This window comes from Typopeltis vanoorti, chromosome 25 (assembly GCF_054136105.1).
Source record: "Typopeltis vanoorti isolate ZY-2024b chromosome 25, IOZ_Tvanoo_1.0, whole genome shotgun sequence".
NCBI classification, from domain to species: Eukaryota; Metazoa; Arthropoda; class Arachnida; order Uropygi; family Thelyphonidae; genus Typopeltis; species Typopeltis vanoorti.
The window spans coordinates 14,356,165-14,370,321 of NC_143573.1; the positions used below are offsets into that span (position 1 = coordinate 14,356,165).

The window sequence follows — 14,157 nt, forward strand, 5'->3', positions numbered from 1 at the left end:
AGTAGAAAAAGTCATCGAAAACTTGAACTGTGGAATGGCAGCTGGGGTAGATGAAATTCAACCAGAAATGCCCAAATATGAAAGTATAAAAGTTTTACAGTGGCAGTATTTGCATTATTCAGAAAGCGCAAGCAGAGGGTCAAATTCCAGATGATTTTAGCAGAGCTTTCATAGTGTTCATCTATAAAAAAGAGAAATAAAATTGAATGTGAGAATTATTATTATTATTACATAACACCTCCAAGGGCTCATCGAGTGAGGGCACCTACTCCACAACTCTCCGTCTCCACCACTCAACTACATTCATCATCTACACCAACACCATCTACCGCCGACCATCACCACTAGTATTTTTCACAGACAATCACAAACATCCATGCCCACGACAGGATTCAAACACACAGCCTTTTTGGCTGGAGAGCAGATACGCTAACCACTTGGCCAACCAGGCTTGCCAGAATTACAGAAGCATTTCCTTAGTAAGTGTTTTTAATAAGATTTACACAAGTATACCTGAGAAAGGACTTAAGAAAAATTGTGGAAGGGAAGCTTGGTGAAGAACAAGCTGAATTCAGGCCAAATAGAGGTTGTCAGGATCAGATTTTTGCTTTAAGACAGTTGAGAAATCTAGGGAATATAACAAGGTTTGTATTTTAAGTTTTGTTGATCTGGAAAAGGTGCCAAGAGGAAATCTCATCAAAACACTACCGCTATATGATGTAAATATAACATATCAAACAATACATACTGTAAGTCAGTAGTTAGAATTAAAGGAGGTAGTGGAAGATGGTTTGATGTTAAATCAGGTGTGCGACAAGGATGCACATTATCTCCATTGTTATTCATTATTTATATGGATCACTTCATGAAGAAAAGTGATATTAAATCTGACATCAAAATTGGCAATGTTAATCTTACCTCTTTACTTTATGCAGATAATGTTATATTTCTGAATAAATCCAGCACAAGTCTTCAAGATTCCCTGACTAAATTGAATAATTGTTGTAATAAATTGGGTATGAAAATCAGCAATAAAAAGATAAAGACAATGGAAACAGGCAGAAACATTGAAAACCTCTACTTTATCCTGAATAGTGAACCTATAGAACAAGTAATACATTTGCTATTTGTGCACAATTTTTAGTGAAAATGGCAAATTAAATATGAAAATAGACAACAGAATTAGTCAAGTTGGTATGGTGGGAAGTCAACTGAATAACTTTATATAGAATAAGAAAGAAATTGGTTAAAACACTAAATTAGCAATATATAAGACAGTGCACAGGCCAATTTTAACTTATGGATGTGAGAGCTGGGTTAGAAATAAAACACTTGATCAAATACTGGCAACCTCTGATATGAGAGTTCTGAGAAAGATTGGTGGCATAAACAGATGAAATCAATGGCAGTATCACATTAAAAATGAGGATAATAGGAAATAATTTACCATTGTTAGCATTCAGGAATGTGTTAGTAGAGCTAATCCCAGGTGATATGGTCACTTAAATAGAATAGAGAAGAAAGATTAGCAAAACAAGTGTTCTCTGCCAGGTTGGCAGGAAAACGATCCAGAGGAAGAACAAGAAATAGGTGGATTGATACGGTACAAAGTGCCTTAGATGATAGAAATGTGAGATCTGATAATGTTGGAGTCTTGACAAGTAACAGACTGATTTAGAGGAAAATTGTAGATAGGAAGTTAGTAATGATGTAAATTTTTCATGTAGTACTATCATATCCTGTGCATCCCTTGAGGGTACATGGCAGGAATTTGATGATGATGCTTGTAGTCAAGGACATATGAGTCTCTATATTAAATTAGTCTTTTTTCAATAATTTGTTTTAACACTTAAATACTGTCTGTACATGATCTTCCATGTTTGAAACCATTTTGCTCTTCTGAGAGTAGATTGTCAGCAATATTTCTATATAAGTATTTTTATTCAGGATTTTACTGTAAATTTTGTAACCTGTATTTAATAAACTTATTCCTCTGTAATTTCTACAATCATCTCTGTCTCCTTTCTTAAATATAGATATATATAGATATAACCTTAGCTTTTAACCAATATGATGGATCCTTAGATTTCCTCCAACAGTTATTAATTTTAAGAATCTCTGGTGCAAATATTCTCTGCCATATTTCCAAAGCTCTGTATTTATGCCATTTACTCTAGTTGATTTTCTATTTTTTGATACCTTTATTGCTTTTTGTAGTTCTTCCAATTTTATTGGTTCTATATCAGTCCTGACTTCTTCATTATTATTTTCTGTTATTAAATTTGGGTCATACCATACATTCTTATTTTCTATCCATTGTTTCTCTTGTATTATATCAGTCCTGACTTCTTCATTATTATTTTCTGTTATTAAATTTGGGTCATACCATACATTCTTATTTTCTATCCATTGTTTCTCTTGTATTATGTTGATTTATGCTATATCTCTTTCTTCATTGTTTAATTTCCTTAATATTTTGTAGGTTACATCTTGTCTTGTATGTCTCCTATTTTATTAATAAATCTGACCAAAGAATCTTGGTGAGCTTCCTGTACTATAGTTTTAGCTATATTTCTTCTGTTTCCTTTGTATGTTTTTGAAGGAATGATTTGTATGCATTTGCTTTTCTTTCATTGCATTTTCTATATCTGTGTTCCAAATTTTTAATGTTTTTCTTTTCATCATCATAATGCTAATTACAGATACAGACCATATTTGTCTGTTCCAGTCTCATTATCCATCTAATATCCTCATTTGATGTCTGTTCAGCCTTCTCTTTCCAAATGGGTTATATTTTATTATTTGTTAAGGATATCGGGTGTTGACCATTCGGTTTACATATGGTCATCCAATTTTGTTTGTAATTGTTTAGTTTTTTTCTTCCAATGATTTTATTTTGTTCTTTTAAAATATCTTCATTGTTTGTTTTTTTTTGTCTAATAATGTGTATTTTGCAGTTCTTCTCATGAATCTCATTAAACTTGTTCTTATTCTTTGATTTTAATTTTGATACCATACAATAATGTGGACAATGCTAAGGTATTGTATATTTTCAAGTGCGTTTCTTTTTGCACAATATTTGAATTGAGTGTTCTATTTATCAGGCCTATGATCTGTAAATATTCTGAAATTTTTAATTTTGTCTTTTTTCTCCTTCATATGATATGTCATATCCAAGATAACTGAAAGTATTTCTCTTCTATTATTTTATTATTAATAACTGTTTTACTTCTAACTGGAGTTTGTTCACAAAATGATATTGTTTTAGTTTTATCTATGGATATTTTCATTCCAAACTGTTCTACTAAATGTTTAAATTATATGTTGCTCTTTGTAAATTGTCTTCGTTATCTGATATTACCTGATCATCTGCAAATAAATAATATCATATTTATTTTGTTATTCCAGGAAATTTCTATACCTAAATTATTTAAGGTGTGTCACTGTATTAATATTTCATTAATATAAATATTGAAAAGATATTGGAGACAGGTGGCATCCTTATCTTATTCTTTGGGTTTAGTTAGTTTTTCAGACATTTTTTCATTTATTTTTATTTCATTATCTTTGTATATATTCAATATTGCATATATTAAAATACTAGGTATATTTATTCTTTGTAATATATCAAACAGTATATATCTTTTTACTACCACGCGGTTAGCCTAGTGGCTTTGCGCTTCGCAACCATATGCCTGGGGAAGGAGTGTCCCAGTTTCGATTCCCGTTGTAGACGTGAGGAATTTGAGGATCTTCCTCAGGCATAGCCAAGTTAGCCCGTCTTGGGCACGGTCAGTAGGGTTTTTTCTGCCAGTCTATCTGGCGTTTTTCATCCTGCAAACAGGCAAACTGGCCCCATGAACATATGCCTCTACAGTCAAAAATATATCTCCCCCCCCACCAGCGGCAGACCAGGCAACGGGTCAGTTGGAAGTAGTACTAACCAGAAGTCACATCTAAAGTAACACGTGGACCCTGCATAGGAAGCGGGAATAACACGTAGAAGAAGAAGAAGATATATCTTTTTACTTTGTCAAATGCTTTTTCATAATTTATAAACAGAAGATGACTTTCTAAATTAAATTCTATTATTTTCACTGCAAGTAACAATCAAAACGTTGATTGTTACTTGCAGGAAACTTACATGGAAACTGGGCAAAAGTGTGATTAGTAAAGGTGTTAGAGCTGGGTTCTTTACTTTTAGAGTGGTGAATGAGTGGAATGGGCTGCCAGAGTCTGTGGTGGATGCTGTGACAGTGAATGAGTTTAAAGCGAGGTATGACAGATACTGCATGAATGTCGAATGGTTGTGATGAATATGATTTGCGGCCTACCTCGATGAGTCTAATGACTACCTGGAACTGCCCGTAATAATAATAATAATAATAATATATTATGTACCATATATTCAATAAACTAATACAGCTGTAATTAGCAGGTTTTGTTTGATCCCCTTTTTTAAATATAAATATTACTATACTATTCCATTCTATTGGTGTCTGTCCATTTGTATATATTTTATTTAAAAATTTTAATAATCTGATGAAACTTTTTTTCCAACAAATTTATTTCATTCCATCTTCTGCTGATTTAGCATATTTTTATGTTACTTAGGTTGTTCTTTAATTCTTTCTTTGTTATTATATCATTTGAAGCATTTTGTAAGTTTTTGGTGTATTATCTGTCCAAAGATCTATAAAGTAATCCAAGAATTCTTTTAAATCTATTTTGAAATTAATATTTGCAATTTTTTTTATATCTGCATTCATGTGCTTTAGTATTTTATATGCATTGAGTCTTATTTTGCATATATCATTTTCTAGATATGATGCAAATTTTTCCCAGCTTTCTCTATCTCTTTCTGGTTTCTCTTTTGGCTATTGCTCGTCTTGTTTTATATTCAATTTCATCTTGTTTTTTTTGCTACTTAACCATATTTTAAAGCCCAGCTTTTCATTTTCAATTATTGTTTTTTATTTCATTGTCCAATATATATGCCATTTTTTTATTTTTTTAATATTCCTAGACTTCCAAATGCTGCTGATGTAATAATTTCTTTTATATTATTCCATTATTTCTCGTGTATTTTTTTTAAAATTGTTATTAATCCTCTGTTGGTACAAATTTCTTATACTTCAATAATTTAATAGTCTTACTTTGTAATTAGATTTTGTTTCTCTAGTTCGTTTATTTTTTTTTTGACCAATTTGATGGAAACCTTAATTTTGCCTGCACTAAATAATAATCTGTATCTATTTCTAGCCTTTTCTGACTTTAACATCTAGGAAGAGGTTTGCTACTCTTCATTTTCTATAAAATAGTCTATTACTGATTTTTGTCCACTTGCACACCATGTATATTTTTGATGTTTTTAGAACGTATTCATTATTTTTAAATTATTATATATTATACAATCAAGTCACTTTCCATTTTTGTTTACTGTTGGTTCTCCAATTTTTTTATATTATTAATTTTTTTCATTCCTATTCTGGGATTAAGATCTCCAGCTATAATTATATTGCCTGTTTCATTTAATTTTTCATATATTCCTTGCAACTGTTTGTAAAAGTCATCATTTTTTAGTTCTTTTCCTTCTTTGGGGGCATAGACTCCAACAACTGCTATATTTGCTTTATTTAATTTTAATCAGACCTTTTATTCCAGTATGTATAATGAGCTATTTTTGCTTTAATTGATTTATGGATCCATATCATTACACCAGCTTTTGCACGTGTTTGTCTACTCCACTATATATGATATAATAATTAGTTGTTTCTTTTTTCCTTTAGGTTTCTTTCATGTTTTTCTTTTTAATGTTTTATTTTTCTTTCCGAGTACTTCAGAGGCTGCTTTATGGATTATCTTTATTAAAGTTTTCCATTCTTCTTCTATATCTTCACTAATTTGGACTTCTTTTAGGTAGTAGCTTAATCATGATTGATATAGCATTTTAATGCTTTCTTCTTGTAATAGATATGATTTGTATACGTGTTATATTTCTTATTTACTTCCTTTCTTCATTTTGCTAATATTTTTATTTTAGAGACTAATAAAGATCTGAAAAAATTACACTTCCTCTGTAAACATGTACATCTTTCAAACATGAAGCTAGTTTCTGATTAGTAATGATATAATCAATTATACATCTTGTTCCAAGTATATTTATTATATTCTTTTTTTTTGGAAAAAAAAAAAAGTATTGGTTATTTTAAAATTATTAAAAGTACAGAAGTCTAATAGTTCTTTACCACTGTTATTCATGCAAATTTCTCCATATTTTCCTAAGATATTTGGGATTGGATTATTTCCAGCTCTAGCATTAAGAGTACCTGCTATTAATATATAGACATTTTTATTACATTTATTCAACTATTTTTATAGTTCCTCATAAAACTGTTCATAATCCTCTATTCTACCTTCTTCAGGGGCATATACTCCTATGATATTTAAGTAGCGTCTATTTATTTGTTTTTAATTTTAACTTTATAATTCGATCATTTACAAAATTGTACTTTTGTATTCTATTTTTTCATTTATTATTGATTAAAATAGCTACACCACTAGAAGCTCTGATATGTTGGTCCACTTTGCTAACAGCATAGTAAAACCATCTATATCTTTTGTTCCCTTAAATTTCTTTTGTTTCTGTTATCACAACTATATTAATATTTTTAGTTGTTTTACTAATTCTAATTCCTTTGTTGTTATGCTTCGCACATTCTAAGTGGCTATTATAGGCATTTTACACATTTTACAGATTTGTCAAATGAATAAAAGAATGTCTGTAAAATGTCACCATGTTGTGTACAGAGGAAGAAGTGTTCCTAAAAAAGAAGAGTAACCAGCAGCAATCTTTTATCACTCCACACCTAAGAGAACAGGCTATTTCTGAAAACTGTATAAGTGTCAGCAAGTGGTCAGAAGATTTTTGCATGAACAGTGGGTGATATCCAGAAGCATTAGTTGAGAATGCAGTGATTGTGGAGAAGAAACAGTGAATGTGAGTGAGTGAGTGTGTTTGTGAAAGAGAGAGACCGCCCAGAATGAGTTTGAACTACAGAGGTCTGATAATTGAAAGATGGTTAATAATAATATAACCATCTTCCGATAGTTATAGGATTTATTATTATTATTAGATTCACTGTTAATTATCATATCAATTGTGCCAGTTATATTAAAATTCTTACTTCATCTTCATCTTCCTTATACCCTCTTTTACCTTGCGGTGTCGAGGGTCCATTGATCATCGGACCTCAATCCGTTTACAGGATAAGGTGGTCAGCCTTATGCCCCGGTGTATCCTATGGCCTGTAGTGTTGAGTTCTCAAGGCCAGTTTGCCTGCTTTGTGGGATGAAAAACCCCAGAATAAACTGGGGAAAAAACCCTGCTGGCCAGTCTTGGGCGTGGACAGCAGGGTTTTTCCCCCAGTTTATTCTGGGGGTTTTCATCCCGCAAAGCAGGCAAACTGGCCTTGAGAACTCAACACTACAGGCCATAGGATACACCGGGGCATAAGGCTGACCACCTTATCCTGTAAATGGAGTGAGGTCTGATGATCAATGGACCCTCGACACCGCAAGGTAAAAGAGGGTATAAGGAAGATGAAGATGAAGTAAGAATTTTAATATAACTGGCACAATTGATATGATAATTAACAGTGAATCTAATAATAATAATAAATCCTATAACTATCGGAAGATGGTTATACTGGCTGCAACAATTGTTATCTCTGTAAAGAGATTATTTTTTACACTGAGCATTAGGTAAATATACAAGAGTTCAATCCAACTGATGCAATGACTTTTAACCACTATATTAAGAATCCAAGAAATGAGTGACTCAAGACAAAATAAAAAAAATTATATATTTAATGAAACTACAAACTATGTACATTGTAAATAAAATAAAATTAATAACTATGAAACCATTTGGATCCAAGGCCTTCTAAATAAAAACTATACTTTGAGACCTCCTTTATCTTTAGTGGGTAAATTCATTCTCTCTCTGACTCATTCTGTTAATGGCTTGCTTCACGCATACTTAATCAGTCTATCAGACTGAACATTTTGTTTTCACAACAAATTCCTACAAAAACAATAAATGTTCATTAAAGTCAGTTATTTATCAGGCCTTTTCTCAAAATATAAAACTTCTTATTAACTTCCTTGGAACTATGCAGTTTCCTTATTTAGCAGCATACATTATTTCATTCATTCTCACTGTTTCAATGGAGCATAAATATTGTTACTTCAGGCAATTTGATTATAAGAAGCACAAGTTATTATTATTAGTAGTAGTAGTATTAAGAGAGACCTCCAGGGAGTCAGGGAATCATCGAGGGAGGCCACATACTACACGCACCAGCTATCGTACTTATTCTTGAATTCATTCACACTGCTTGCACTCACAACATTCAATGGCAATCTATTCCAATCACATACCATCCTATGGCAGAAAAATCTAGCCCTCACACCCTTCTTAGCAGCATTCATTCTTATCTTCCAAGGATGCCCTCTTGTCCTTTCCCCAACCTCCATAATTTGAAAAATTCCATCAATTGAAATCCTGTATGACCCTTTCAGAAGTTTGTAAGTCTAAATCATATCACCCCTCTTTCTCCTATTTGCTAGTGTCTGCAATCTACAAATTCTCAATTTGTCTTCATAATCAGTATTCCACAATCCTGATATCATTTTTAACACACTCCTTTGCACTCTCTCCAGTATATCAGAATCACAATAGAAGCCAAGAGACTACACCTGTGCACAATAGTCCAAGTGAGGTCTTATCAAGGCCTTGTAAAGAGGCAAAATGACCTCCTTATCTTTACATGTGAATGTTCATTTCAGCATTGCAATTATCTTTTGAGTTGTATTTGCAATCTTTGCTATCTGGCCGCCCCTGAACTTCATCTTCTATCTACTAAAACTCCAAGATCCCTAGTCTCAGCAGTTTCTTCTAGAATAATTACAGCAATATAACACTACATTGAATATCTATCCACGCTGAAGTGAATGACTTTATATTTACTGACATTGAATTGACATCCATTTTCCCAAGTCCACAGTTCCAGCCTATTCAAATCATTCTGCAAGTACTGCATATCAGCAGCATTCCTGATTACCCTACCTATCTTTGTATCATCAGCAAATAGCTGTATGTTGTTTGTCAAATCCTTCCCAATATCATTAATGTATACATTGAATAACAGTGGACCAAGCACTGATCCTTGTGGTACACCACTGTTACCTTAAACCTTGTAGAGTAATATCCCCCCCCCGTATACGACTCTTTGATATCTGTCAGTCAGCCATCCTCTTATCCATAACCCAAGCCCATATTCTCCAATTTATGCAACAGTCTACCATGCTGTATTCTGTCAAAAGCCTTAGCAAAATCCAAAAATATCATGGTGTATCCATTTCCCTTTTGTCTAGTTCAATGGTAACATTGTTATAGAATGTGAGCAAGTTGCTAAAAAAAGACCTTCCCTTAGTAAACCCATGTTACTCATTGCAAAGTAGAGATTCACTGTCAACCCATTTCTGAATGCGAGCCCTAACCAATTTTTTCAAAAATCTTCACCACCAACCCCTGAGATACTAATTGGTTGGGTCAATCAGTCTTTGCACCACACCTGTGCAATGGAATTACCATACAATCTTTCCATTCCTGCTGAATCTTTCCTGTTCTGAGACTCATATTAAACAGCCTAGTCAAAGGAATAGCCAGTTGCTGAACACTCTTTTAGCACACGTGCTGATATCCCATCAGTTCCTATTGCTGAATTCTTATTCAGATTGTGCAACAGCTCTAATACCTCATCCAGTGAAGAGGCAGCAGTGAGATCACTGTTGTGTACACCAGATTGATAGCTTTTAACAAACTGGGTACTCATTAGTTGAACAACCTCTTCTGTCTGTAACCCTCATGCCATCTGCATTCAGTAGAGTTATTCTTTCATGTTCATTCTTTCTTTTACTTGCAGCATTGCAGCATATCAATAAAATTCTTGTGGGTTGTCTTTAGCATGCACAGCCAGTTTCTTTTCATACTCAGACTTTGCTTTCCATACAACATCATAACTAATAATTAAGGAATTGACAGCATACACTAGAAATATAAATTAAATAAACTTTAATATATACTTTCCGATATTTCGGCAAACATCACGTTGCCATCTTCTTGGGAACTTAATACAAAGACACGTGCACACAAGTACTACATAACAGCAAATGAGAACCAAAGCTAGGAAGCTAAAGTCCTGATGGTGCCCCCTGGTGGGCTATATTGGTAGTTCTTGGCCTCTGGGCTGAAGTTCTTCTGATAAATGTTTCCCAAATTTGGGGCAGTCTCATGCATCCAAATTTGTTGAGGTTTGGCATATTCCTAAGGGCTGAGGCTGATTCCATGAATAGTCTTTCATGTTTGAACTTGCTGCAGTGTATTACTGCGGCTTTCTTTCATCTTATTCTGTGGCGAGTATCCAGAGTGTGGTCTGCAAGCCCAGAGTGGCTGTACTGGTGGAATCGGGTGTAATCCTTGTGTTCTGAGATTCTGATATTTGCTGTCCTGCTGTTTGGCCAAAGTAGGACAATTTACAGCTGCAAGGGACCTAGTATACACCAGGTAGGTCTAGGAGAAGTGGTTGGTCTTTAGTGGAGCAGATAAGGGATGCCAATTTTCTGTGTGATCTGTAACAAGTGGTCAAGTCATGTTTTTTTTAAGATTTTGTTGATTTTTTCCAAGGTGCCTCGGACGTAGGAAATGGTGATGGATTTAGAGTAATCTTTTTTGTGAAGGGGTGGGTGGGAAGGTGGGTTGTGGATAACTGGTTTAAGTATTTTTTGGATTCTTTTGGGGAGGGGGTAGCCATTGGCTGAGAAAGTGTCATGGATGTGATTTAGTTCAGTGGTTAGGGCTTGATCATTAGAACAGATTATTTTTGCCCTGTTGAATAGTGTCTTAATAACTCCATATTGTTGTGAGGGGGGGGGGTGATGGGATTGTTGGTAAATGTATCTGCCTGTATGGGTGTTTTTTCTATAAACTGAGAAAACCAAGGTTCCATCAGGTTGGAAGGTGACTAGTGTGTCTAGGAAGGGGAGGTTATTGTTTTCCTCTTTTTTCAGGGTGAACTTGATTCTAGGGTGTTGGTTGTTTAAATGTGTTAGGAAGGAGAGGAGTGAATCCGGGCCATGTGGCCAAATAGCGAACGCATCATCAACGTAGCGAAGCTATATGGTAGGTTTTTGTGGGGCTGAGTTTAAGGCTTTCTCTTCAAAAGTCTCCATAAAGAAGCCAAGGGTGGGGAAAGTGGTGAACCCATGGCTGTCCCCTCTATCTGTTTGTAGAATTTTTCCTGCCAAACGAAATAGCCTGAGTTCATTGTAAACTGAAATAGGGCTGAGATACTGGGAGGAAATTTAGCTTGGATTAGCTAAATTTCAAAGGTTTCTTTGAGGGGGACATTCGTGAATAAGGAGGAGACAGCTGTAAATTGTCCTACTTTGGCCAAACAGGCAGGACAGCAAATATCAAAATCTCAGAACACAAGGATTACATCCGATTCCACCAGTACAGCCACTCTGGGCTTGCAGACCACGCTCTGGATACTCACCACAGAATAAGATGGAAGAAAGCCACAGTAATACACCGCAGCAAGTTCAAATATGAAAGACTATTCATGGAATCAGCCTCAGCCCTTAGGAACATGCCAAACCTCAACAAATTTGGATGCATGAGACTGCCCCAAATTTGGGAAACATTTAAAGGCCAAGAACTACCAATATAGCCCACCAGGGAGAACCATCAGGACTTTAGGAAAACGTTAGCTTCCTTAATTATTAGTTATCATGTTTAACCAGCGTATAAGCCTCTCTACAAGAATTTCCATACAACAGTTGTGACTATTCTGGCCTGCTGCTTAAAACTTTCATAACAGACATCATCCTTATGCACGTGGTATTCCTTCCAATAATCCTTTTCTTACAAATCTCCTGCTTTATACGATTACACATCCATTTGCTTCCTACCCAATTTAATCTTCGAATTCTCGGGACACATTCTGATATTGCATCATTTAAGTATTGTTTAAATGCTTCCCATGCACTGTCGATATTTTTCACATCCATCAACCAAAGGAACAGCGAGTTCAGCTGAACAGTCTTTTAGCACACGTGCTGATATCCCATCAGTCCCTATTGCTGAATTCTTATTCAGATTGTGCAACAGCTCGAATATCTCATCCTCATACACCTGAGTTTCTTCATCCAGAGAAGAGGTAGCAGTGAGCTCAATGTCGTGTACACCATGACACTACACTGAACTGAGTATAAATGCTCTACCAGTCAAAAAGTTACTTTTATTACTTTATAAACATTGTATCAAAGTAGAACCTCTTCATTAAAGCCATTTGCAGTTTCAGATTTCTCTAATTACATCACTTGTTCTGATAAAATAATTAATATCGCTAGCATCCTTGAAACAGAAGATGAAGCTTTTCATTTAGAGTTTCTTCAAACACTGAAATAGAAGTCAAGTGCTGTCTCCTATCTAGGAGATTGACTACCATGATGTGACTTATGGTTAACTACGAGCATTACAACATGTGATGAGGATCCTATCTCTTTCACATTGTCATAAGCATCATGGCTGTAAATTCATGTGTGCTCACAGCACTGGTTTGCCTGTTCTGGGGGATGAAAAGCCTGAGATTCTGGGTGAAAAAATCCACTCACCTCTAGTCGAAAGAGACCAGATAAAGGTTTCTCACATCATGGACAGGATTGAACTCAGGTCTTTCCGACTAAAGGGTTTCAACTATACCAACTGAGCTATGGAGGCGGCTCTATTTAATATTGCCTTTATTTACTATTCAGTTGTTGGCAGTCTCCCTTTTCCATCAAAGAGTTCACCTTGCTAAGATTCATTCCCTTTATCAGAATCTTCTATTGACATAATTCGACTGTCAAGTTTTCCAAAAAACTTCCTAAAATAAAATTCTCTAGTCTGCATTTTCAAACTTACATTCTCTCTCTCTCTGTCAGCCACCCATCTACCCCCTCAGAGTATGCACACTTATTCCACTAAGCCGCAAGTGAGAAGTTAGTAATGGCTGACATGTTGTTTTTATAAAAAACAGAATGCCTTTACAAAGAATGGTAGATATCACAACACTTAATATTTGTAAAATAGAATAAAGAACTTTGAAAATATTACAACTATCAGATATCTAGAAAATTAGTAAAATTAGAGTATTTTTTACATTTTTATATTATTATTTTATAACTATTTTTACACCACCATGATGATGTCTGACATGGGACAAGAATAGTGTTTTTGTGGTTGAATTCAATTTAGAATGAGTTAACAAAATAAAGAAACTATTACTGTACTGTTTTACCTGACACAGAGTACTAAATCACCCTGGATGGTAATGCTGTTTCGAACTAGAAATACACCTGTGTCATTCTCAGCTAGTAATATATCAGTAGCTTCTTGACGAGTCAAAGGTCCAAAGTACCAGCTATAAGAAAAAGGTTAAAATAGAATGACAATAGTTATTTTAACAAATCATTGAACTGACAAATATACTAATTTGGAAAAAAAGTCTGTTAACTATAACTATCAAATAATTAACATTTAGACTATCATACATTAATACTGTATTCCCTCTTCAATATATTGTATACAGTACTGCTTAATCTCACTTCGAAATCCATGCCAACAAACAGGGATACATCATTCCATAGACTTTCTCATAACAATTGTTAACCATTAATGTTCACATAATTCCAGTTACCTTATACAGTAACATCAATGAAATCAAGTGACACCAATACGACATTTACAAAAACTATGAGGTGTCCTATTTTAGGGAATTTATTTTTTCAATTTTAAAAAGCAAAATTAAAGTTAAAGATTTCACAGTCCCTTAAACCTGAAATCCTATGTGGTAGTCTGTTTCTGTTCTTTTTCTCTCTCTCTCACACACACACCTATGCTGCTAGAATTACCATTCTAAAACAATCTGTTTAGCATGTCTCCATTAACACCCCAACCAGCCAGGACGTCTATAGACATCCAGCAAAATCTGGATACGATTCTATAACACCTATTGAATAACATGGATAAGAAGTGCAATTAGATCTCAC

At 34.3% G+C, this 14,157-nt stretch overlaps 1 protein-coding gene across 1 annotated transcript in view; it reads right to left on the bottom strand.

Moving 5' to 3' along the window:
- Positions 1-14,157, bottom strand: part of LOC150092564 (adapter molecule Crk-like) — a 129,596-nt gene that overhangs the window by 86,589 nt on the left and 28,850 nt on the right. Inside the window, exon 2 of the mRNA XM_090414572.1 lies at positions 13,407-13,529. Coding sequence (XP_090270698.1) covers positions 13,407-13,529 — 123 coding nt within the window. The remainder of the gene's footprint in view (positions 1-13,406; positions 13,530-14,157) is intronic.